Source organism: Myxozyma melibiosi (assembly GCF_037950935.1).
Source record: "Myxozyma melibiosi strain Phaff 52-87 chromosome Unknown BZA70scaffold_18, whole genome shotgun sequence".
NCBI lineage: Eukaryota > Fungi > Ascomycota > Lipomycetes > Lipomycetales > Lipomycetaceae > Myxozyma > Myxozyma melibiosi.
The window spans coordinates 60,430-84,642 of NW_027042932.1; the positions used below are offsets into that span (position 1 = coordinate 60,430).

Sequence of the window (24,213 nt, forward strand, 5' to 3'; positions counted from 1 at the left end):
TAATCCATACTCACTCACAATAGCCTCCCGCCAAAGCATCCAAGCCAACCCTCAAGCTTCCAAGAGCATATCCTCAACAGACACAGCCTTTCTAAAAGTTAGCTCGTAATCCGGCCACGCACGCTGCAGCTGCGTGAGAATAACTCACAAAGCTAAAGCATAAACAAGAATTATTATTGATCATGTTCGTTGAGAAACATACAGAAGAGCAGAGCCTAGAAACTGACTGGAAACATGAGGACGCTATCGTGTCTTCTGCTTGTTTCCTGGCTCTGGCCGACCAGAGACATTTGACTATAGTGTAAATTCACTTTATTTTTGTTGTAGATATTTTGTTTTGTTTCCCGTCCACATTCACGTCGTCGTACCTTCCCGCTTCGTAACTCATCCGTCCAGCTCACGACTCCGACAAAGAGGCCGTCTCAACACCCGCCGCTTCCTCTATCTCCTTCCTCTTCTCGGCCGTCTCTGTATGCTTTTTTACCTCTTCGCTCTCTTCTTCTTCCTCCTCCTTCTCTTCCTCCACAACCTCCTCCGGTTTCTCACTCGAGATACTCGCAGCAAGTCCCGCAGTGGTCTCCGCAGAATCGTAAAATGTATGACTCTCGTCGTCCTCCTCATCACCATCCGGAAATGTAGACGTAGTCACCTTAGATACCGCCTCCTCCACTACCGTCGTTTCCACATCCTTCTCCTCTGCAGCAGGAGCAGCAGCACTTACTTCACCGCTGCCTTCCTCTGCAACAGCAGCTGCAGCTGCAGCCGTCTCCGTCGTCAAAGCATCCTCTGCAACGACAGCCGCTGGTGCTGCAGAGCCTTCTGCAGTAGAGAGTTCGCCGCCATCCTTCGTCTCTTCTCTAGGTTTTTCCTCGCTCGTCTCCACTGCACTCAACGAACCTGAAACACTTTCGTCTAACTTCACCGCAGCAGACTCAGGCTCACGCTCAGGCTCCACCTCTGGCTCCTTCGCCAATGGTGTCTCGGTATACCCAACCTCCCACACGGTAACAACGCTGCTGAACCCCCATCCGCTAGGCAACACCACCGCCGGCGTCGGCAACTTCCGCCCTCTCGGTCCCCTCGCGCGACTCTTCCTCGCATCCTCCAGCTTTGTCTCTTTCCCTTTACTCTTCGTCTCCTCAGGTCTCTCCTCCGTCGCACCCGCAGCCTCGCTCTCGCCTACAGATCGACTCGAAATCGGCGCACCAGGCGGCCGCGGCATCATCATCGGCATCGGTCCGTTCTTGCCAAGTCGTGATTCTAGATCCTTTGCAAATGCCGCCCGGATCCCGGACAACTTGTTCGGACGCGCCGGCGGTGCGGGTTTCGGCTTGGGTTGCGGCGCAGGTGCACTCTCCTCAGTCGGCGACTTGACGGGGACTGCAGAGCTGCTGCTGCTGCTGCCTCCACTGCCGCTGCGCTGAGTAGACGGTCGAGGAGGGCGACGTGGAACGCCGGGACGAGCTGGTATACTCGGACGTTTTGGAGCTTCGGGCTGTGGCAGGGGACTAGATGCTTGCTCTTCGGCTGTGACAAAAGTTAGTAAATCGTAGAATACAAAAATGCAAAGCTTTCATACCGGCTGGTACGCGTGTTTCCTCCACCGGCGGCACTACGTCCTTCGGATCGACACTCTTCGCCTTGTCTTCATGAGCAGCAGCGCTCTCAGCTCCAACTGCTGCTTCAACCTTCTCTTTCTCCTCTGCAACAGCATCAAGACCCACAACTTCCTTCTCATCACCTTCCTTCGTCGTCTCCAGGTCGCCGTCCTCGGAGGTATATGAATCAATCAACCCGGCCAAGACATCAGACTCGGTTCTGTCCAGACGCGGCGTAGGAGGAACATCTACTTTCTCTTCCACTTCCGCAGATTTAATTGTCTCTGTAGATGCAATAGCAGGGGTCTCTTCCGAAGAAACGACAGCTGAGGTATCCTGTTCAGCACTTTCTTCGGTTGTAGGAACAGACTCCGCGATTTTCTGGCTTGATTGGGTCGCAGCAGGAGTACTAGCGACTACACCTCGCGATGGCCGCCCCGCAGGACGGTGAGGCACCGCTGGCTCGACAACCGGGCTTTCGACAGCTGAGATCTCCTTCTCAGCATCTCCTTCAGTCGTGGGCACATTCACCGCCACTTCCTCGGCTGTAGTATTAGCGGCTCCTCGTGAAGGTCGCCCAGCAGGACGATGAGGCACCGCTGGCTCGACGACCGGGCTTTCGACCACTGGACTCTCCTTCTCACCCTCCTCCTCAGCAGCAGGCGCCACAGCTGATTCCGTAGTACTAGCAGAAACACCACCTCGCGACGGCCGTCCTGCCGGCCGATGAGGCACAGCCGGTTCAACAGCAGCCGGCCCCTCACTCGCTCCCGTCTCCGTCTCTTTCTGCGCGCGACTTGCTGGACGACCGGGGACGCGCGGCGTGGTAGGCCGACTAGGAATCTTCGGCACCTGCTGCTCAATAACAGCAGGACTCGGCTCGTTCGCTACTGGTGCGGTCTCTTCTTCTTTCGTAGGGACTCGGCGTAATGGTCTTGAAGCTGGGCGGTCGGGAATTAAAGGCTCTTCGCCGCCGCTGCTACGAGTGCGTTCAGGGATCTTTGGTGTTGTTGAGGTTGGTAGCTGCGTCGCCGGACGACGAGGAATCGAGGGTTGCGGATGCGCCAGAATTGGTCCATCTACAGACAAGTAGTTAGAAACGACGCAAATCTTGAAAATATAACTTAGTTTGAAGTGAGCTTACCTTGCCGCGGCGAATCGTCGCTCGCACTCGCGTCCGCGCCAGATAACTCTGCAGAGCTAATAATCTCATCAACCGGCGGCTCATCATGCATCTCAAGCTGTCCCCTCGCGATATGTTCCTCGCCGCTATACGACCTCGTCAACGCCTCCGGAATCATCTCCTCAGAGGCTTCACTTTCGTCCACGTCCCCCGCCGTCGCCGCTGCTGCTGCTGCGCCACCGGACGCCGGCTCGTCTTTGTATTTCTCTGCCAGAGTGCGCGAGAGATCCATCTCAACCTCTGCAAGCTGCTGATCCCGCTCAAAGCTGTTTCGCGCCGGTTGCAGGTTGACGGACGGTGAATCAGCCCTGCGCGGACGGGGCGGGATCGCGACTGGCACGGAGGCCGCTGTGCCGCTGTACGGCGATACCTCGGTCTCATCTGTCTCGGAGACCACGGACTGCGTCGGGATAGAGGATGTAATCTGCTCGGCAGCAGTTTGAATCTAAACATCACGAAAACCAAAGAGAGATCAGACCACGAAACCACATTTCTGCAGGGCAAACCACACCCGCCGATTCACAAAACAGGGACACCACGTACCGGCACAGACGACGTAGAGACCTCACTCCCGCTCGAGTCTGACGTCTTCGGCCTCGGACGCCGCGAGGGAATTGAGGGCATCCCGGGACCACTCGCTGCTGCTGCTGCTGATGCTGCTGCTGATGCGGTGGGTGATACCTCCGCGGCTCGAGCCGGTCTTCGGCTCGGGATCGCAGGATGCTGCGCGCTGGTCGGAGAAGCGGCAGATTCAGGTGCTTCCGACATTTCAGAGACTCTTATACTCACTCTAATCTGTGCTGAATTGCACGCGAATCAATTGCCAGATCAGAATCGCTCGGGAGGCCTTTGGAGGTTGTCTCGTTGGCTTTGAACCCTATCGGCTGTGAGTGAGGGTAGGGGTTGGAATGTCCTGAAGAGGTAATTCGTTTTATAGTGGAAAATGTCCATTAAATGCAAAGTAACGTATATACACGGAAACACCAATTAGCTTACAATGATTACAGAAGAGCAACTTCACTGTTCTATGACCTCCACCTCACCCTCCTCCTCCTCGTCGCTATCCGTCATCGGCTCCCCGTCGAGTTCAGGATCGATAAGATCTTCAATCGCAACACTCCCCTCACCCGCATCACTCCCCACCGCTCCTTCCTCCTTCTCCTTGTCCGGCTCCTCTGCCTTTTCTTCTCGATGCTGCTGATCAATTTTTTTCCAGCGATTAGCAAGCGCGCGAAAGCTACTTGCTTTATCCACCGGTACAGCCGCAGACGGCGGAGCATTCTCGCTCTCGCTCGCCTTGTCTTCCGTGCCGAGGAATTTGTTGGTCATGGTAGTAAACGCGTCATGAGTGAAAATATTCCATCCCTATGATCGTAGCAAATACCGTCAGCGCTACTCCACCATCAACACGTGCAGACAGAAATAACACTCACCTCCCAGACACTGATTATAGACATAATCTGCCGTCTGAAGTTATCAGCTCGAATCCTTCCCTCGAACGATCTATAAACCTCATTCAACCCCTCAAAAACCTCAACCAGCTTCGTCTGAAACCTATCAAAAAGTCAGCACCATCCCACACAGCACTCATTAAATGAAATTGACAGACATACAGAGTACGATACTTCCAAACTCCTTTAGCAACGCCTCCGACGCCCATGCCCGAGTTATACAAAATATCGCCGACAGCCCATAACCGCGCCGCCCGGATCTGCGTCGACGCACTTTTACTCACGATGCTCTGGCAAATCACATCCACAATCTCCTCGGCCGCGTACGCGTTATCGATCGCAAACGCCATCACCCGCGCAATCGCGCCCCGCCGCATCGAGATGTGCTGCAGCAGCAAAGTCAGATGCAGCCGGATCGTCGGTCCGAGCCAAGTAGGCGTCCACTCGGGCTCACCCCTGCTGGCGGCTAGTTTCTTCTGCGCCTCTTCTTCGTCGTCCATATCCTCGCCATCGAGCCTGCGCAGCTCGTCTTCGACCGTCCATGTGAAGATCGGGGGAATCCACAGCTCGCGGCCGCGAAAGATCTCGGTCGGCGTGTGCTTCTCATCCCAGGTCTCGATTCCGTCGCCAGAGCAGAGACTCCACAGTTTCCACCGGTAATACACATGCTCGGGGAGGTCGCAGTCAAACAAAAACGCAAAGTCAGGGTTCATCCGCTCGCGATGCATGATTGCGGCTTCAAACTCTGGGCCGTGCTTTTTCACGTTCTCGACCATCGCGTGGATCCGTCGCAGGTCTTTCAGCGAGCTCGGGTACTGCACATGCACGTATGCCTGCTTCTGCCATGTCCCGCCACCTGCTGCCCACGACCCACCATGCGAGGGAGGAGGCCGCCGACCGCCGTCCCCTCGCGAGGACGAAAGCTCCATGGCATTGAACGGCAATCCAGTCCGCTCCAATCTCGAGCTCAACCCCGCGTTCCGCCCGATCCACGCCTGAAGCCAGTACCCGCGGCCCAGATACTTCCCGTCCAACGTCGTCCGACACCGCTCGACCTCCTCCGCATTCCGCAGCACCACAGAGACAGTCCTCCCTCTTGTTTTCCTTGGTTCCCCATCAGCAGCGGCGGGCTGGAGTATAACCTGCTCGACAGTGCCAACCCCGCTACTGCTAAATATCTGCCTTACAAACTCGGCCGTCGCGTCAGAAGGCACGCACCCAAGCGACAGAGTACGCGCCGCCAACGCGATCTGGTCCTCGCGGCGCGCAGTTTCTTGCGCTGCTTCTGCGTCGGTGGAGAACAGTCGATTCATCCGCGCCTGGTCCGGTCGTAGAAGCGGCGCATCGAGTTGTCGTCGTTTTGGCAGATTGCTGCTGTCGTCTTCTGATCTGTCTGCTGGCTCAAAGGAAGAGGAGTTGAGCTTCCGTTTGGGTGGGACGAACCTGCTCTGTTCGCCAGCTGCTCCTTGTAAGCAAGAAATAAGAAAACTCTTGAGGAAATAAAGACTTACCACGATACCCGCTCCCACCACTCCCCACAAAATCAACCGTAGACTGACTATCATCCTGGAAACTACGCACGAAATCCTCATAAGCAGCTCTCGTCTCTTCCTCCTCCCGCCGCCGTTTCGCGTCCTCCGCCTCGCGCGCTCGTTCAAATGCAGTTTTCGGCCTCAAAGATGCTGGCGCTGATGTCTCAGATGTGGAAGGGGGTGTAGCTTGCTCGGTGCCTGTCATGAACGGCGGCTATAATCGAATCATTAACAGCAGCTTTCAATCTCAGAACAGAGACGACATACCAGTTTCCGCCCTGTCGACGCAGCAAAATGTCGCGGCGGCATCCTCTCTCAGCTTTTATTGCTTTCTCTTGTCGTGGAATGCATAGATCAGGAGGAAGGAGGGTGAGAAAGTGGAAGAGGAGGGTGGGATGGGAGTAGGTTTAAGTTTAGACGGTGCGGCGTCTTGGTGGTTAGTCTTTTGGTTGTTTGACTTGTTTTCTGTTCTGACCTGGTTTTGTATGGCGATGTTGGAGGAGGGATGATGCTGGAGTAGGAGGCTGGAGAAGATCATAGGATGCTATACTGGAGATTGTAGGAGTTGGAGTGGGTAGATAAGCCTGTCGAGGTGAATCATACTCTAATATCTGCAGTCATCTACACTACGCAAGACATCTCATCACCAACACACCGCAAACAAAGCGATCCAATAACAAAAGACCAGACTACATCTGAACCGCAGTAAATGGAATAGAAAAGGCAGATCGAATGTTGAACAAAAGCTACTACAATCCCACCAAAAGCACATCACATCTCCCTCTTCTTGTTCCTTCGTTCTCTTTGATTATTATCGTAGGACTGATTGAACGAGCTCACGCGTAGTTCAATCGGAAGATGTCGTTCAGAACAAAGTAGCTTCCGCCCTCGGGAACCAAGTGAAAGGTCTGTGAGTATCTCTGCGGGTTTGTCTCCTCGTCGAACTGTAGAGTAGATGTTAGATCGTGCACTCCACAGACTAATAAATCAAAACTATAAAAGATAAAGCAAAACTAATCAAAGCAAAGCAAAGAAACAACATACGAGAATCTCGCCAGTGACCATGACGATGATGGAGCCATCAGGTCCAGCAGGCTGCGCATCAAAAGTGGAAATCCGATGAACGACCTTCTGGAACGGCAGTCCCTACACACACGCACGCTTAGTTCCATCATCACTCCAACGCTCAGAGAAATTAGCATCGACTTACGACAAGCTTCTCGGAAATACCAGCTGCGCCCTGTATTTGATTCGTCTCGAACGTGAGCATCGAGTTATCTCTCTATATCCCCGCATGTTAGCACTTCTGCATGTCTCTGGCTACCAGACCTCTTAAGCTACAAAGAGCAGATAAGCTCTAAAGAGCAGGAAAAACATACGTAGAGAACCGCGAGCCCGGAACGGTTAGAATCAAAAGTATCGTAGTAATACTTTACAAACTGATCTGAATCGCACGCGTGTCTAGTTAGTTTGCAGCTCCAAACCTCTCTCGAGTTTCCACCTCTTTCAAGTCCAGCAGCATCCGCAATGTCTGCTCTAATCTAGATAAAGACAGATGAAATAGACGTACTCGCAATCTCATTGAAACCTGCACGTAAAACAAGTTAGCATCGAGCATATTCCACGCCAAATCATCATCCGCACGCCAATTCCCCCCTCCCTCCTCTCTCTCCGTATAAAAACAAAACAGCACTTACTCATTTTGGCGCACAAATATCAATCGCAGAAGATAAAACAACAGCAAGTGTTAAGCAGTCGAAAGCGGATCAATCGATGTAGAGAGAAGCAGTCGGTTTTTCTTTATGTTTGTTTTGACTTTGCGCGAACAATTCGTTGTGCGGCGATGTTTGTGCAGTTATGCTGCGAAATTGACTGCCATTGTAAGCTGTTTATTTCTACAAATGGATACTACAGATATACAGATATACAGATATAAGGATGTGCAGATAAATGTAGTGTCACTAAAACTATAGAGAACAATAATACACGGCCTGCTACACATGAGCATCACAGATACCAACGATATTCCTCCCACCCACACTACAGCTTAGACAAGACCAGACACTTATATAATCTGCTGAGCCATGCCCTGGCCGCCGAGCGCGGTCGAGGTAGTAAACTCCTGCTTCTTGGCGGCAGCGAGGAAGTAGCAGGCCGAGGTAATTGTCAAAAAGACGGCGGCGACGATGAGTGAGGAGCCGCGGATGAAGAGCGTGAACCACTGGATCAGCGCCAGACTGTATTTGCATGTTAGCTATACCTGAGCGATGGTGTGTGAAAGAAGTAAGATGAAGAAGAGAACCTACCCGAGGTAGAAGAAGCCACGGGGGATGTTGTTGTTGAATTTCTGGACAAATTGCTCAAAGTTACCCGAGATCGGGCACACGCGAAGCAAGAACGGGACTTCGACAAAGATGATTGTCAGGCCGGTGGCACTGATCTCGTTAGCTCCAGATAATGAATATGGAGTAAATGAGGAAATGCAAAGAGAGGACAGGACGTACATGCAGACGGCAGAGAAGATGATCAGGCCGACGTTGAATGTGAAGATGGTCGCGATGCCGACAGCGAGACAGATGAGGATAGACAGGATTCCGATCCTAGATATTAGCAGAAATCAATTAGACTGCTGACTGACAGTAATCATATTTGCAATCAACAGTAGATGCGCACCATTGTCCGTATAAGCTGGATATATATCAAATTAGCACAAGCTTCAGACACAGCAACAACAGCACAAAAAACCCACCTAAAGTTGCGCGTGCGCAATTCTTCCATAACCGTCATTTTGTATAATCGATCAGAGTATTCGGTTTATCAGACAGAAAAGTAGTGCTGGAGATCAAACAATTAGCATCTAATCATCAATTACCGTCACATCTCCTATCTCAATATCCTCTCCAGTCCAGCTAGCAATTCTCTCCTCCTCAATTCCTCTCTTCACACTTATTCTCATTATAAACAACAAAATACTCACAGTATTCGCAGTCAGTCAAAGTCTCAAACGTGGTGAATTAACAGATGCACTGACGCGGCCCCTCGCGTTCCTTGCAGCCAAGGCCGGGCCGCAGATTGCAGTGGCCGAGACCCTCGATCTTACAGTCACGTGGACTTCATCTATATATTGAAGAATCTTTTCTCGACTCTCTTCAGCTTTACTGTTGATGCTTCGATGCGTTGAACTGCTGCTGCTGCTGTTCTGTGGGGTATGTATTGTTGTTGTTTATCTGTTTTATTCTCTTATTTCTCCATATTACTCTCCTTTGCTTTATTACGTCTCATCTCAATCTCTCACTGCTCAGCGCTCAACGCGACAAAGAACTCATATGATGATATACCATATCCTTATCTACATTATCTGCAACCCATCGGGTTCTGAAGACGTTGATATTTTGAACAATCCAACACTGACCTGTGATTCTTTGTCGTGCTTGGTGTAGAGAGGGAGAGGAGAGGAGAGGGGAGGATTGAGCAAGAGATTGAGATAGTTGTGGAGTGAATCAGGCTAACTTTTGTTGGTTCAGTTTAGGCTGTTGGAAATGTTGAGTATCTTTGGGTGGTAATTATGGTAATTACTACTGATGAGCATATACGGAAATTGAATAGAAAGATGTATGAATGAGGAGAAATTCAAACACATAAATATTGCCCAGGCGTAGATATTCACAGACGTACAGAATCAGCTCAATAAGTTGGTAAACACTACATAGACAAACACAGATATAAATACATAGACATTAACAGCAATAAATAATCAGTAATTCACTATATAAAAAGAACTACATCACACATCTTCCTGCATTTGTGCTTGAATCCTCTACTTTTTAGATATTCTTGAACAATTTTGAACAAACCCAAAACCACAACTTTTTTTCAAAAATTCGATATTCACCTTCACCACCTTCACCACCTTCACACCACACACACACACACACACACACACACACGATGCCGCTCTCGCTCTCAGAGGAAAGCTACCTGGCATCCTCCCTCTCTCTCCGGCCACCATGCCGCCCCGACGGCCGAGATCAGCACCAGTTCCGGCCGCTCGACGCATCGGCAGGGATCCTGCCTGCCACGAACGGGTCGGCGCGCATCAGACTGTGTGATGGCGGCGAGTGTATTGTTGGGATTAAAGCTGAGGTGGTCGAGAGTAGGAAGGAGGATGTTGCGCTTGTTGAAGTGCAGTGCGATATGTATGTTCTCTTCCTCTTTTCTTCATGCTGTTCTCTTCATGTAAATCTCATACTAACATCTCTCAGCGCCGGGGTACAATCCAACAGCCCGCTCCACACCTTCCTCTGCACAACACTCGAGACAGCACTCCGCAACACGCTCCCAGCATCCCGCCTGTCGATAATCCACAGATACACCTACAAACTCTTCATCGACGGCATCATCCTCGACCACGTCTCCCACCCGCTCACCCTCTTCTCCATGACCGTCTACCTCGCCCTTCTCGACACCCGTCTCCCGAAACTGATCCCCTCCGCCGACGTCGCTTCCACCACCACCTCAACCTCCTCCTCAGACCAGCCGATCGGGCTTCCGCAGTTCGAGTCAGACTGGCAGGAATCCGTCCCGCTCTGCGACAAGGCCTGGTCGCCGCCGCTCGTGCAGCTCGCGGTGCTCGCGGGCAAAAACGTGTTTGTCGATCCGACGGGCGAAGAGGCGGGCGTGGGCGACGGCGCGATCGTGGTCTCGTGGCATCAGGGGAAGGTGGTTGGGTTAAGGACTGTGAATACAAGAGATTCGTCAAAGCAGGTGTTTAGTGTGGGGGGATAGAGAATGCGGTCGGTGTCTTGACTGAGGCGTCGAGGGACGTTACTGAGGCGTTGACGAGGGTTGTTAGCTGATACTTTTAATTTACTCTTGAAGAACCTACATGTTAGCTAATGTATATACAAACCATTACTATTCCTCTCAAAATATATACAAGTGTAGTTGTGGAATGCAGTCGGAGTCCTGACGAGGCGTCGAGGGACGTTACTGAGGCGTTGACGAGGGTCGTTAGCTGATACTTCTGATTTACTCTTGGTGATATTTACATGTTAGCTAATGTATACACAAAATTATACTCTATTTCTCAACATATATACAAGTGTAGTTAGAGAATGCGTTGGTGTGTTGACCCAGGCGTCAAGGTGTTACTGGAACATTGGAGAGAGTTGTGAGAGCTGATGTACTTCTAATAACGTTTAAATATATTCACACGTATAGTTACTATATACTCGTTATTTATCCACATAACAGCATAGCAAGTCTCCAGTAGTTTACAGCTTCTTCTCTCTCTCCGCCTTCTTCAACGCCCTCTTTCTGATCTGCACATGCATCTTCAAATTCGACTGCGCGACAATATTCGACCACGCACCCACCGTCGCGTCCACCACAAACTGAAACAACGCATGCGACCAGTACGGCGTCGAAGTATACCTCACAGTCGACGCTCCCCTCGCCAAACCAATACTCGAAAGCGTGCTAGCGACGAACGACTTCGGACTGGGGATCAAAGCCGACGTGCGTCTGATCTTTGACATGGCCGACGTGACGAGGTAGGAAAGCACAAACTCGACGTCGACGCCCGTGCCTTCGACCTCCTTCGCCAGCGCGGCGCTCCAGTGCTGCAGAAAGGCCTTGGAGCCAGAGTAGACTGAGAGGTAAGGGGTCGGGAAGTACCCGCCGAACGAGCCCATAGTCAGCACAAGTCCGCGCTTGGCGGCGAGCATCTGCGGGAGCACGATGCGCGTCACGCGCAGGGTCGCGAGATCGTTGATGGTTACAATGTCCTTGAGTTCCTGCTCGTCCACGACCGCGAACGGGACGGGGATCGAGTGCGACTGTCCGACGTTGTTGACGAGCACGCCAATCTCAAGACCGCCGACGAGTGCTTTGAGCGCGTCGTAGTCTGCGTCGGTCGCGGACGAGAAGTCGATCGCGAGGGTTTTGATGGAGGAATTAGTGTACTTTGTCGAGATATCGGTCGCGAGGGTGGAGAGCTTTGACTGCGTGCGCGAGACGAGGACGAGGTTGAAGCCGGCTTTCGCGAGCTGGAGGGCGTATTCTTTGCCGATTCCATCCGAGGCGCCGGTGACGATCGCCCAGGCTCCTTTCTTTGCGCCGTACTTCTTCAGCTGTAGAATACTATTAGTCTTCGTAATTGAATAATAGAGAAGAAGAGAAGGGGAAACACACAGATCGGCCAGGGATTATGGTAAGCTGCGCAAGAAGAGTAGTAAACTTGAGTCCGAAGGAGAGGTACTTGACGAAACCAAGCACAGCAAACGCAATTGAGAACCAGGCAAGAGTCTTGCTCTCTTGCAAGGAGGCGATGTAGCTGTCGAGCAGCGATGTGAGTTTTGCAGCGACGGAGGACATGTTGGTGGTGGTGGTGCAGTGCAGACAGTGGATGAGAAGTCGAGCAAATAGTCTCGAGCTCAGCTGCAGGGACGAAGTGGCCGTACAGCTGGCCCCAGAACAATAACCCTACAATATTACTAAGCCATTAGTAATTAGATAAGGTTTTGATAACCTTAATAGAGTGCAGATGAGGTTAGGCGAGGTGTTTTTGTTTTTAATCTCAACCTCCAAGTTCCCCTGGTTCACTATAGGCCCTGGAGAGGAGTTGGTGATGTAGAAGAGATAGATGACAGAGAAGAGAGATGAAGGGGATTATAATGAGAAGAGGAAGATGGAACTGGACGCTGTTTATGGTTATCACAGATGCAGCGAGCATCCGCATGTGGGCGGGGGGATTTCGTGGTTGTTTCGCGATATGGTGATGAGTTATTTGTTCAGAGTTGCGGGCGGGGTTTTGGTCGATGGAGAGGTGGAGAGGTGGCCGGCTGAGAGCGAGGAGAGGAGTGTGGAGAGGAATGCGGAGTGGTGGGCGGAGTTTCATGAGGAGTTTAGAGGCTGTTAATAGATGATGCTTGCATCTTGTACAAATACATAACAAATACATAACAAATACAATAATAGCACCATCGAATAGATAGATAAGTCTTGTACAATTTATACAATATAAGCACCATTACAACATGGTTTAGCGAATAGATATAGATGATAGTGATGCACCTGTACAAATACAACATAGCAGCACCATCAGTGAATAGATTTGAATGACAGATAAACGATTCCTGTATGACTATACAAATGACATGTTTCCTGTACAGATACAACAGAACACAGCACAGCGAATAGATGATGGTCGATTAGATGATTTCTGCAGTGAATAAATGGAGGATAGAGGATTTCTGCACAGATTTATAGAACAGAGCATAGAACTTTTAGAGATGAAGGATGGTTAGATATTCGTGTACAGATATATACAACATAACATAGCAGCAAATAGATATTAATGATTAAGAGATTCCTGTACAAATATATACAACATAACATGACATGACATAACAAAACACCGAGCAAACAACCAGAAATTAAACCACCTCCTTCTCCTCCACCCTCTCCTCAACCTCACCTCTCTTCTTATCAAGCTTCTCTGCTGTATGTAGGAAACACCACAGCACAAGCATCCCCACAAACAACGCAATCGCAACCGGATGCACAACAAACGTCCCTTTCTTCTGCGCCAGCATCCCCGTAATAAACGGCCACAGCGCACCCCCCATCGATCCAAACGCCGACACGACTGTAAGCGAAAACGTCTGGATCCGACGAGGAAGCAGGTCCGACACCGCCGTCAACGTCGACGGCGCCATCGGGCCTACAAACAGGCCCACGATCGCGACAGCGACTGACGCGCCGACGACGTCCGGGACGAGCCAGGTCACGAGTTCGAGCGCGATAACGCCCGCGCAGAGAGGGAAGATGACGCGGTATGGTGTCGTGAAGCGGCTGACGAGCGGGTTGAGCACGAACCGGCCGACAGTCACGCCGCCCCAGAAACCGGCGGAGACGTAGCCGACTTGGGAAGCAGCGCCGCCGCGGTAGTCAATCATGAAACTGACGATCCAGCCGCCGATCGAGACCTCGGCGCCTTGGTAGAAGAGAATGACGAAGGCGGCCAGCCATGAGACTTTCGAGTGCAGGGCTTCGGAGTAGACTGAGCGCTCTTTTCTCTCTTCTTTCTCGGGTGTGTCCTTGACCATCGAGAAGTAGTCTTCTTGAGTGGCAGGAGCAGGGGTGTGGGCAGGAGTAGGAGCAGGAGTCTGCGCTTCAGGGACAAGAGTGACGGTGGTCGAGTTCGCACTAGCCGTCTTTGCGGTCTGATACTTTTTCAGCATATAAAGCGTACCCAGATCGCGATCGCAGCCACGGAACCAGAGCGCGGAGAAGACGAGTCCGAGGAGGTTAAAACCAAGGAGGATGAAGTAGAAATAATGCCACTTGATGCCGTGGTTGATCATCGCTGTTGCGATGATGGGAGAGACGGTTGCGCCGATGCCGTAGGAGCCGTGGATCATACCGAAGGTTGTCTCGGTGGCGACCATGTACGAAGCAAAGACGTTGACCTGCGCGACGACCATCGCCATTCCCAACCCACCGACATAGAACGCAAGGACGACGACGCCGAACGGCGGACCGGCGCAGATGAGCGCGTACATAGCGACGAGGAGCGCAGGACCAAGGGTCATCATTCCCGCGCGGCCGAGGCGGGAGTAGAGGATGTGGGAGAGCAAGGCGGTGGAGATGAAGCCGATGGAGTTTGCGAGCCAGATGGTGGAGACGACGGCGTAGTTTATGTTGTATTGGGACTCGATGTAGGGAAGGAGGGCGCCGACTGCGCCGTCGTTGAAGCCGAGGGCGGCGATGGTCCAGCAGGCGGAGAAGAGTCTGTAGCGGTTGCGGGGGATCCTACAGATGTTAGAGAGAGCGAGAGGATATGGTAAGGAAAGAGAGAACATACTCTTTGAAGGAGAATTTGCGGTTGGAGGGATCATGGAGGTCGGTGGTCGAGGGAGATCTGAGGGAGACGGCGGGGGTGGGAGCGGTGGAGGAGAAGGGGGAGGGAGAGGAGAGAGCAGCAGGAGGAGGAGAGGGTAGTTCGATCCGTACTTCGGACGACATTGTGATGAGAGATGATGAGGAGTGTTGAAGATGGTGATGGAGGAGAGATCAGATATTAGATAGAGCAGACAGCAGACAGAGCAGACAGACAGCAGCAGCAGACAGCACTCTTATACATCCTCCCACGGATGATATCCGACCGTGAGCACACCACCAGACAACAAAGGAGACAGACCCACGAGGCAAAGGTGGCGATGGAGGTGTGAAAAGAGGTTCGGATACCGAATCTGGAGTCGCTGCCGCTCGGTTTGGCGCAGGGACGTGGCTTCCACCGGCTGCGGCTCAATGTTGCCACCGAGTGTTATTACTATAGTGTATAGTAAGTATAGTATTGTATTGTTGGTGTAGTATAGTATATATAGTATTGGTATTATTACTATCACTACTTGTTTTACTATATAACAGTACAGTACAGTACAGTACAGTATAGACAGATAGATACAACACCTGGCTAAATGCACATCTACAAATTCTTCACCTGCCATCAACCACGGACTCAGACACAGACCATCGCGCTAGCACAATCACTGCCGTTTTGGGTAAACACGCCGCAACTCTCTTTTTTCTTTTTTCTCTGCTTTTTGTGTCTGTTGCGTGTGCTGGTGGCGTGTGTTGGGGTGTAGCAATGATATTAGAGAGTAGTGATATTAGATAGCAGTCGTGGTAGTAGTAATAGTAGTATAGCAATAATACTAGAGTAATACCAGAGTAGTACAGAATAATCTATAAATAACTCTTAGTCAGCGCTGACCAACGACTCAGCCCTCCGCCAGCCGCTCTTCGCTAAGCCTCAGCTCGGCTATCGACAATTGATAAAGGCCCGATCTCCATCTCCATCTCTCTTCTCATCTACCCTCTCTACTCTGCTACATATCTACATATCTACATATCTACATATCTACACTTCATGGACATCGCAATTGACCCCCCGACTCTCATCAAACAACCTCCCTCCCTCATCACCTCTCTCTCCGCGCTCAACTCCCTCGCCCCTCAGCAACCCTCCTCCCTCCCAAGCATGCGCCCTCTCTCACCTCTCATCGAGCACATCCTCTCCACCTCCCTCAATATCAACACTCCTGATATCAACACAGACGACGAACCAATCACACCCATCTCCCCCCTCGTCAGACGTCTAAGCTACACCAAAACTTCCCGCTCGTTCTACCTCTACTCCTACCTCGACCTCGAAGCCCCCATGCTCATCAAGCCGTCCTCTGATTCCTCATCCTCCTCATCCTCCTCATCCTCCTCATCCACCACTTCCGACACCTCCGCACCACCAATCGAGCATGTCTTTGGCGCTCCTCGGCAGACTACAAAACAGTCCATCTCCCGCTTCTTCACAAACATCTCCGCCAGCGTCAAAAAGGTAGAGCGCTCCGTCGGCTCTGTTCTTTGTCCTTGATCTCTCGTCGTCTATCGCATTTTCATATTAATTTTGGAGTTTGGTCGGTTTCATCTTGTATAATCTTTGTATAATCTTTATCTTTGTATATAACTTGCATCTTTGTATATAATCACAGCACATAATACATCTCATCTAAGCCTTCTTTGCCTTCTTCTTAACCGGCTCCTCCTCATCCCCATCATCATCCTCCTCCTCCTCATCCTCCTCCTCCTCCTCCTCCTCCTCCTCATCTCCACTACTCGCCGGATTCTCATCATACTCCTCCGCCACATCACTATCTTCCTCACTCTCACTCGCCTTAAAATCCTCATCCACACTCTCCTCATCCTCACTCGCACTCCCTCTATCCCCCCTTGCCGCCATCTCCACCTCCGAATCATCCGACTCGGCTCCAATCACCGTCTTCAAGAACGACTGGTCCTCGTTCAGATCGTTCTTGATCTTAATATTCCGCGCCTTCAAGTGCTGCTCAACTGCATTCTGCTCTTCCCTGTTGATCGACGAGAACTGGTACGACGTCCCGTTCTTCATCTGCACCGTCACATCAAACGTCCGCGAACTCGACACGCTCCCGCCCACCCGGCTCAGCGTCACAAACGAGACTTCCTCATGAGCCATAAACACCGTCGGTTTGGGAATGAACAAAAACGACTTTTCGAGTAAGTAAAGATACCCCTCTGACGCCTTTAGCGAGCACTTCACCCCCGCCTGTCCGTGCACCGACACAAAGCTGCCGGGCACAGTGATCTTCCGTCCTGACAACCCGCGAAAGACCTGCCCAACAACCTCGTGCGCGGCCTGGTCGTACCGCTTCTTGAGCTTGTCCGCGTACTTCTCTTCAAACTCCTCGTCCTCCAGATTCAACTCGACCTCGATCTCCTCTTCTTTCAAAAACTGCACAACTAAGAATGGGTACCGCGTCTGGCCTTGACGGAGAGGGGGGTCGAGTTGGATCACGAGCACGTTGTGCAGATCGTCTGGTTTGGGAAGGAGGAAAAGACGCTGGATCGTCGTGTATTGGATCTTGTAGTCGTATGTCTTGCCGCGAAGGCGCATGTATCCAGGATACATGTCGATATCATACCGGCCTCTGTAGAGCTGTTAATAACTATCCACTCTTCAAAAAACAAAAACACTGACCTCGGAGTAAGAAACATAATGTCGCTGAACGAAACAATAGTCTCGCCCGCAACCTGCCCGATATCCGCCCTCTCCTTCAACGTCTCATAAAACACCGTCGCGGCATTCAACTCCTCGGCCTCGCTCTCGTCAGACTTTTCATCCTCCTCATCCTCATCCTCATTCTTCGCCCTCACCGTACCCGGTATATAAAACCTCATCTCGACCAACTCGTCCCGCACCCCACTCGGCCCCCGCAGCGCAACCTCATGCTCCGCCCCCAACTCGAGCGCGACCTCGCTTTTACCCACAAGATTAGAATTCGTCACCTGCGCGAACGGAACCTCAAACGCAGGCCGGTCAGAAACACTAAACACGAGCTCCGACCGCTCGAACTCGGCCTTGCCCCAGTTCCACCCTTTGATCGAGTGCGGCCGCGTCTCCAGCACCACGTCGAAGTGGTGCTTGATCGTGTTCTTCAACTTGTCAAAGTCATCCAGATCAAACCCGTCAAACTGCACCACCCCGCGATCTTTCGTCAAAATCCGGCACTCGTACCCCTTCGCTGCACGCGACCAGTTCGCAGACACAAACTCAGAGTGCGGAAGAAGAAATGGTGCAGTGGTCCCGGACTTGCTCGAGCTCTTCCAGCCGAGTCCGGAGTTGGCGAACCGTAGGCGACCAGGCCGGGCTGACTGGTCAAAGTAGATGTTGTCAAACTGTGTCATGTCCGCCATTTTGTTGATGTGTTGTGTTGTGTTGATGGGGGAGATGTGGGTGTGAATATGAGAGTTGCGTGGACGCGTGAAGAAAAAGGGATGCGCGGTGAGTGACGCGTTGTTGAGTTATGTAATGGATTACTAATATTTCTTCACCTCTACTATTCCACTTACTATTGCTACTATTGCACTTCGCTATTACTACCGCACTCAGCTATACTATCCTACATCACAAAGCAGCCCTTACAAAGCAGCCTTCAACCTCCTCTCCATTTCACTCCTCAGCATCCTCGCCTCGGCTTCCATCTCCGGCATCGACCGCGGCGCGCGCAGATCGTCAGGCACGTCCGGGTTCGCGGTCGTGCTATTCAGTTGCTTGAGCTGCTGAAATGAGAGCTCGATGTCGGCGTCGCGCGAGTCCATTAGTTTGTATACGTCGTCCACGTCGGGGAGGTCGTTTAACTTGCGGGGGATGATGTGGCAGTGGACCTGCGAGGTAGATGAGTTATAACACTGAAGAAGGTAGAGAAAGACGGAAGAAACAAGGAGAGTAGAAAAGATGATCAGGGGAAGAAAGTAAAGACTCACATGTGGAACTGATTGGCCTGCTAACGGACCATCTTGAACCGCGATATTCAGCGATTGTGCCTTATACACCGCCTCGATCACGGACGACACTTTCTGTACTGTGATGAACAAATCCGATACCTGAGCTTTTAGCACTCTACTCAATCATAAACGAGCTTGACTGCAATAGCAAAACCCAACTCGACTGCGATATAAATCAAGAAGATACTTCACGCACCTCCTCTGGAGTCAACTCTTTGATCCGCGGCACGACGCGATTCGGACACACCATAACCTGCATCGAGTCAGCCATCTTCTCACTCCACTCCAAGTACTCAACACCAGCAGCAGACTAACATGACCTGGAAGGAACGGCTTGAGATTGACGAGCGCAAACGAATGCGCGGATCTCTAGAATACAGATCGTCGTTAGCTGTTGTCGTAGTCCACTCACTACTGCACTGCTCTCGTTCATACATAGAACACCTGCGTCGTCACCACAAACGGACCAAAATGCACGACCGATGCCATTCTACTTGCTTCTCCTTCTTCTTCTTCTATTCAGTATCTGTATTATAGTCTCTTCAATTCAATATCAGAATCAGGATCAGAGTGCAGCATCGGTGGGTTAGGTCAACTCTAAACTCTATCCTTCCTATCTTCTTCGCTGCTCTCCTCATCTTCTTCTGCTGCCTGCATCGCCTTCTTCGACCATTTCCTCTGCAGGTTCTGCTGTTTATCATAGTTGTCGCTGTTTATCATCCTATTCAGCTGCTATTCATTCATATACAGCAGCCTCCAGCTTCCTCTACAACTCCTACCTACAGTCCACCAGACGATCCTCCTCCTCAGCCCTGGCTTATCACCCTCCTCCTCTCTCTGCCCACCTCGGCTTCTGAACCTGCTCTGACCTGCATCCGGCGTATCTCTGTTCGAGAGTCATGCAAGCATAATGGCCGACTTTGCCAAATCCTTCTTCCACTTCTCGCCATTCCACGCTCAGAAGCAGCAGCAGCAGCAGCAGCAGCAGCAGCAGCAGCAGCAGTCCTCTGCCGAAGATCAGCCTGCGCAGCAGCAGCCCTCCGACGGTCAACTTCAGGTCGAGTCGCAGGGAGTAACTGAGCTTGAAAGTGAGAGCTCTCAGCAGCAGCAGCAGCAGCAACAACAGCAACAACAGCAGCAGCAACAACAGCAGCAACAGCCCAAAGCAAAGTTCTCCTTCTTTGGCTCCCGCTCCACAACGCCTAAACCCATATCCCCCCCATCCGGCACCTCGTCGCCCTCCCCCTCGTCGGCATCCACTCTCCCCGACTCTGAATCCACCTCCGGCCAAGCCACCCCCCGTCCTGATCTGAGCGACAAACGCTTCCCCCAGCTCCAGCACGCCTTCTCCACCGCCGCGACCTCCACCGCCGCCACCCGCGAAGACTCCACCCCGAGCTCGATGACGACCTCGGCAACGACGTCCACCACGGCCAGCCAACTCTCGTCCGCGTCCGAGCCGTCGTCTTCATCCTCCTCGTTCTCGGCCTCGACCACCGCGCTCACTAACGACGCCGCCGCCGCGGTAGCCGCGCCAAAGGGCAGACTGACTGTCAAAATCATCGAGGCGCGCAACCTGCGCATATCCTCGCGCGACGCATGCCCGTACGTCGTCTGCACGTTCGAGTCGAACGAGTTTATTTCTCAAGGCCCAAACACCTCCGACGACGTCGACGTCGCGCCCGGCGGCCTCGGTCCCTCGCGCATCTCGTCGTTTTTCAAACGCACAGACCCGAGCTCCGTGATTGGCAACGGCGCAACCACGCCGAGCATCGCAATCCCGACCAGCAGCAAGTCGCGGCAGTCGTCGACGACGAACCTCGCAGATCTCAAGAAGAAGAGCAAGAGCACGCTCTCGCTTGCCGCGGCGGCTGCTTCTGCCGCTGCTCCTGCTGCTAATGGCGGCGCAGATGCAGATGCTCGAGCAGGCGCGAACCCGAGCTGGGAGCACGAGGCGGTGTTTGATGTGCTCGGCGACCACTCCGAGCTCGACGTGAGTATCTACGACGCGCACGGCGACGACGCGTTTCTAGGCCACGTGAGGATCCGGCCGATTCTGCGCAACGAGCAGATCTTTGACGAGTGGTACACGCTCGAGCCGCGGGTGGTGCCAGGGGATGTTGTCGGCGGCGAGGTCAGGCTGCAGATGCTGTATGAAGCAATCAGCAAGCGGCACTACGGGCCCGACGACTTTGAGATTCTGCGGTTGATTGGGAAGGGCACGTTCGGGCAGGTGTACCAGGTGCGGAAGAAGGACACGGACCGGATATATGCGATGAAGGTGTTGTCGAAGAAAGTGATTGTGCAGAAGAAGGAGGTTGCGCACACGATTGGCGAGCGCAATATTCTCGTGCGCACGGCGACGGCGGACTCGCCGTTTATCGTCGGACTCAAGTTTTCGTTCCAGACCCCGACGGACTTGTACCTGGTGACGGACTACATGTCTGGCGGCGAGCTGTTTTGGCATCTGCAGAAGGAAGGCCGGTTTGTAGAGGACCGGGCGAAGTTTTATATCGCGGAGCTGATTGTCGCGTTGGAGCACCTGCATAACCATGATATCGTGTACCGGGATCTCAAGCCGGAGAATATACTGCTGGACGCGAACGGACATATCGCGCTGTGTGATTTCGGGCTGAGTAAGGCGAACCTCGCGTCGAACGACACGACGAATACGTTCTGCGGCACGACGGAGTATCTTGCGCCGGAAGTGTTGCTGGACGATCAGGGATACACAAAGATGGTTGATTTCTGGTCGCTCGGGGTGTTGATCTTTGAGATGTGCTGCGGGTGGTCGCCGTTCTACGCCGAAGACACGCAGCAGATGTACAAGAACATTGCGTTCGGCAAGGTGCGGTTCCCGAAAGACGCGTTGTCAGCGGAAGGCAAAGCGTTCGTGAAAGGTTTGTTGAACCGCAACCCGAAACACAGACTCGGCGCGCTCGACGACGCGCGCGAGTTGAAACGACACCCGTTCTTCGCCGACGTCGACTGGGACTTGCTCGTGCAGAAGAAACTGCCGCCGCCGTTCAAGCCCCATCTGAGCTCGGAGACGGACACGTCGAACTTTGATCCGGAGTTTACGAACGCGAGCACGAGTGTGTTGCAGGGGTCGCGGTTTATGCAGGCGGGGACGACGCCGTTGTCGCCTACTTTGCAGGCTAATTTCCAGGGGTTTACCTTGTAAGTAGAGAGTGTGTGTGTTGTTTAAGAGAGGGTGAGGCTAACAGTGAGTAGTGTGGATGAGTCGTCTATGGACGAGCACTTTAAAGGATTAAGGCCAACCGCGGAAGAAGAAGAAGACGAGTTCCTAAATAGCCGGCGCCGCCACCCGCTCGCGCGGCAAGACACAGAAGTCACGCTAATCTCGTCGCGACAAGACTCGATGATTTCGCACAGCACAGCGGGTAGACGGATGGAGATCGACGACCTTGACGAGCCAGCGAGTGGGAGTAATCTCGCGGCGGCGGAACGGATCCGGGAGAATTACGAGCACAGCCGGAAGATCGACGAGGGCGCGGATATGTCGCGCGAGGAGGAGATGGCGGACGCAGAGGACGACGACGGGGCTGCGTATGTAAACGGGCAGCGCATCGATATATGATTGTCTGATACAGTACAGTACAGTAATAGTAATAGTAATACAGCAACAGAACTATTATGTAAGCAATTAGTAATAAAAGAAGTGATGAGATGAGACAATGACGTCAGGAACGGCACCAGGGTGGTGACAAGGCGGTGGAAGAATAGAAAGCTTAATCACACATTTGTCTCGAGAAGGAAGAAGATCCAAAGGAGGAGATTATTTATAACCGCTGTAGATCCTCTGTCTCTGTTTCTTCTGTTTGCTCTGCTGATATACTGTGAAGATGGAATACAACGCGCAGGAACAACCAAGATACCCCCCCGGCGACAGCGAGTCGCAGCAGACATACACGGCCTCTGCGCCCGAGTATACCCCGACGCAGCAAAAAGTGTCAGCGGAAGGCGGGTACGACGAGAAGCAGTCGTCGGCGACCTTTGAAGAGACCTTCAAGGTCGAGAAGCCGCGCTACAACGATCTCTGGGCGGTCGTGCTCTTGCTGGCAGTGCTCGGCGGGTTCACGGCGGTGTCTGCGATCGCGCTCAAGGCGTATGCTGCCAACCACTCGTTCTTTGGCGGGGGGATATACGGCGGGTCTGAGAGCTTCAGTCTGAATACGAATACAATGTACCTGCTTGGGTTTTCGGTGCTGATCGGGTTCGTGCTGTCGGTTGCGTATTTCATGCTCGCGCGCGCGTTCACGAAGCAGTTTATCTGGGTGACTGGGATCCTGAACGTGCTGCTCGGGTTCGCGACCGCGATCTACTACTTTGTCGAGCACTACTACTCGGCCGCGGTTGTGTTTTTGATCTTTGCCGTGTTTGGCGCGTGGTGTTTTTACTCGTGGATCGGACGGATCCCGTTCGCGACGCTGATCTTGCAGACAATCATGGACGTCACGCGCGCGTATCCGTCTGTCTTGATGGTGTCGTTTTTGGGGTCGCTTGTCGCGGCCGCGTTTGGCGCGTGGTTCTCGATTACGTTGGTGGCGGTGTATGTGAAGTACAATCCGACGGCTGACAGCGCGACGTGCGATGGAGGGAGTTGTTCGCATGCAAAGCTGATTGGGTTGATTGTGTTTATTACGTTTGCGGGATACTACATCACCGAGGTGATTAAGAATATCGTGCACACGACGATCTCGGGGGTATATGGGTCCTGGTATTTCTGCTCGCGCAGCACGCAGGGGATGCCGCGCTGGCCGGCGCTGGGAGCGTTCAAGCGGTCGATGACGTACTCGCTCGGCTCGATCTCGTTCGGCAGTCTGATTGTGTCGATAATCCAGCTGCTGCAGCAGTTGGCGGGGTGGGGCGAGCAGGCGGCGCGGCAGGACAATAATCTGATTGCGGTCGCGCTGATTTGCGTGCTGCGGTGCTTGATCATGGTGTTGCAGTGGGCGGTGCAGTTTTTCAATCACTATGCGTACTGCTACATTGCGCTGTACGGGAGCGCGTATATCCCTGCCGCGAAGGAGACGTGGAAGTTGATTAAGGACAGGGGGATTGACGCGCTGATCAACGACAGTCTGATTGATCCGGTGCTGAATCTGGGCGCGCAGTTTGTCGCGTATGTGTGCGCGCTGTTTGCGTACCTGTATCTGAAGTACACTGCGCCGGCGTACAACTCGAGCGGGAACTACAACGCGCCGGTGGTGGGGTTTGCGTTTGTGATTGGGCTGCAGATCTGTAATATTGCGAGTGTGCCGATCAAGTCGGGCACGGCGACGTTGTTTACGGCGATGGCGAGGGATCCGGAGGTGTTGAGGATGAGTTATCCGGAGCTGTATGAGCGGATTGTGAGGTTGTATCCGAAGGTGCAGCAGATGATACATGCGTGAGTAGTGGGAGAGTAGTAGTGGTTTAATACAAGTATATGTTTAGTATAGAGAGAGTGTAGAGTGCAGAGTGCAGAGTGCGGGGGAAGGAAGCTCGGGTCGGAAAGGTAAACAAAGCTGCAATGCGGGGAACGGAAAAACCCCGGGACG

The 24,213-nt window shown here is 52.6% G+C and overlaps 11 protein-coding genes across 11 annotated transcripts; 3 read left to right on the forward strand and 8 right to left on the reverse strand.

Annotated features, from left to right (window-relative positions):
* Positions 1 to 397: 397 nt before the first annotated feature.
* BZA70DRAFT_292294 (uncharacterized protein) lies at positions 398 to 3,549 on the reverse strand (the record flags this gene model as incomplete). Its single annotated transcript, XM_064914367.1, has 4 exons — positions 398 to 1,527; positions 1,580 to 2,677; positions 2,743 to 3,226; positions 3,325 to 3,549. 4 exons carry the CDS (start codon positions 3,547 to 3,549, stop codon positions 398 to 400), a joined length of 2,937 nt encoding a protein of 978 aa, XP_064765433.1.
* A 170-nt stretch (positions 3,550 to 3,719) lies between these two features.
* On the reverse strand, positions 3,720 to 6,146 carry BZA70DRAFT_286088 (uncharacterized protein). Its single transcript, XM_064913829.1, has 4 exons — positions 5,744 to 6,146; positions 4,395 to 5,691; positions 4,215 to 4,335; positions 3,720 to 4,146 (listed from the first exon to the last, which is right to left on the reverse strand). Exons 1-4 carry the CDS (start codon positions 5,967 to 5,969, stop codon positions 3,799 to 3,801), a joined length of 1,992 nt encoding a protein of 663 aa, XP_064765434.1. The 5' UTR covers positions 5,970 to 6,146; the 3' UTR covers positions 3,720 to 3,798.
* Positions 6,147 to 7,546, reverse strand: BZA70DRAFT_286091 (nuclear envelope protein). Its single transcript, XM_064913830.1, has 6 exons — positions 7,462 to 7,546; positions 7,335 to 7,352; positions 7,144 to 7,208; positions 6,975 to 7,046; positions 6,809 to 6,910; positions 6,147 to 6,708 (listed from the first exon to the last, which is right to left on the reverse strand). Exons 1-6 carry the CDS (start codon positions 7,463 to 7,465, stop codon positions 6,601 to 6,603), a joined length of 369 nt encoding a protein of 122 aa, XP_064765435.1. The 5' UTR covers positions 7,466 to 7,546; the 3' UTR covers positions 6,147 to 6,600.
* Positions 7,547 to 7,637: 91 nt separating this feature from the next.
* On the reverse strand, positions 7,638 to 8,798 carry BZA70DRAFT_286097 (Golgi apparatus membrane protein TVP18). Its single transcript, XM_064913831.1, has 5 exons — positions 8,514 to 8,798; positions 8,438 to 8,452; positions 8,269 to 8,364; positions 8,071 to 8,199; positions 7,638 to 8,001 (listed from the first exon to the last, which is right to left on the reverse strand). The coding sequence occupies exons 1-5, from the start codon at positions 8,549 to 8,551 to the stop codon at positions 7,830 to 7,832; spliced, it is 450 nt and encodes a 149-aa protein (XP_064765436.1). The 5' UTR covers positions 8,552 to 8,798; the 3' UTR covers positions 7,638 to 7,829.
* An 891-nt stretch (positions 8,799 to 9,689) lies between these two features.
* BZA70DRAFT_286099 (polyribonucleotide nucleotidyltransferase) lies at positions 9,690 to 10,757 on the forward strand. Its single transcript, XM_064913832.1, has 3 exons — positions 9,690 to 9,960; positions 10,027 to 10,537; positions 10,576 to 10,757. Exons 1-3 carry the CDS (start codon positions 9,713 to 9,715, stop codon positions 10,618 to 10,620), a joined length of 804 nt encoding a protein of 267 aa, XP_064765437.1. The 5' UTR covers positions 9,690 to 9,712; the 3' UTR covers positions 10,621 to 10,757.
* Positions 10,758 to 11,043: 286 nt separating this feature from the next.
* On the reverse strand, positions 11,044 to 12,172 carry BZA70DRAFT_252402 (3-ketoacyl-CoA reductase; the record flags this gene model as incomplete). Its single annotated transcript, XM_064910721.1, has 2 exons — positions 11,957 to 12,172; positions 11,044 to 11,895 (listed from the first exon to the last, which is right to left on the reverse strand). Coding segments are annotated over exons 1-2 (1,035 nt in total), but the record flags the coding sequence as incomplete, so codon positions are not given.
* An 855-nt stretch (positions 12,173 to 13,027) lies between these two features.
* Positions 13,028 to 15,018, reverse strand: BZA70DRAFT_103234 (major facilitator superfamily domain-containing protein). Its single transcript, XM_064909338.1, has 2 exons — positions 14,631 to 15,018; positions 13,028 to 14,578 (listed from the first exon to the last, which is right to left on the reverse strand). Exons 1-2 carry the CDS (start codon positions 14,789 to 14,791, stop codon positions 13,201 to 13,203), a joined length of 1,539 nt encoding a protein of 512 aa, XP_064765439.1. The 5' UTR covers positions 14,792 to 15,018; the 3' UTR covers positions 13,028 to 13,200.
* Positions 15,019 to 16,266: 1,248 nt separating this feature from the next.
* BZA70DRAFT_103231 (uncharacterized protein) lies at positions 16,267 to 18,113 on the reverse strand. Its single transcript, XM_064909337.1, has 2 exons — positions 17,343 to 18,113; positions 16,267 to 17,292 (listed from the first exon to the last, which is right to left on the reverse strand). The coding sequence occupies exons 1-2, from the start codon at positions 18,056 to 18,058 to the stop codon at positions 16,335 to 16,337; spliced, it is 1,674 nt and encodes a 557-aa protein (XP_064765440.1). The 5' UTR covers positions 18,059 to 18,113; the 3' UTR covers positions 16,267 to 16,334.
* A 33-nt stretch (positions 18,114 to 18,146) lies between these two features.
* On the reverse strand, positions 18,147 to 19,635 carry BZA70DRAFT_286108 (HIT-like domain-containing protein). The gene is made up of 5 exons (XM_064913833.1): positions 19,085 to 19,635; positions 18,965 to 19,018; positions 18,846 to 18,902; positions 18,629 to 18,748; positions 18,147 to 18,529 (listed from the first exon to the last, which is right to left on the reverse strand). Exons 1-5 carry the CDS (start codon positions 19,136 to 19,138, stop codon positions 18,284 to 18,286), a joined length of 531 nt encoding a protein of 176 aa, XP_064765441.1. The 5' UTR covers positions 19,139 to 19,635; the 3' UTR covers positions 18,147 to 18,283.
* A 25-nt stretch (positions 19,636 to 19,660) lies between these two features.
* BZA70DRAFT_286111 (putative camp-dependent protein kinase-like protein) lies at positions 19,661 to 22,319 on the forward strand. The gene is made up of 2 exons (XM_064913834.1): positions 19,661 to 21,829; positions 21,884 to 22,319. The coding sequence occupies exons 1-2, from the start codon at positions 20,052 to 20,054 to the stop codon at positions 22,248 to 22,250; spliced, it is 2,145 nt and encodes a 714-aa protein (XP_064765442.1). The 5' UTR covers positions 19,661 to 20,051; the 3' UTR covers positions 22,251 to 22,319.
* A 196-nt stretch (positions 22,320 to 22,515) lies between these two features.
* BZA70DRAFT_292305 (putative DUF580 domain protein Pns1) lies at positions 22,516 to 24,066 on the forward strand (the record flags this gene model as incomplete). The annotated part of the gene is made up of 1 exon (XM_064914368.1): positions 22,516 to 24,066. One exon carries the CDS (start codon positions 22,516 to 22,518, stop codon positions 24,064 to 24,066), a length of 1,551 nt encoding a protein of 516 aa, XP_064765443.1.
* Between the last annotated feature and the right edge of the window lie 147 nt (positions 24,067 to 24,213).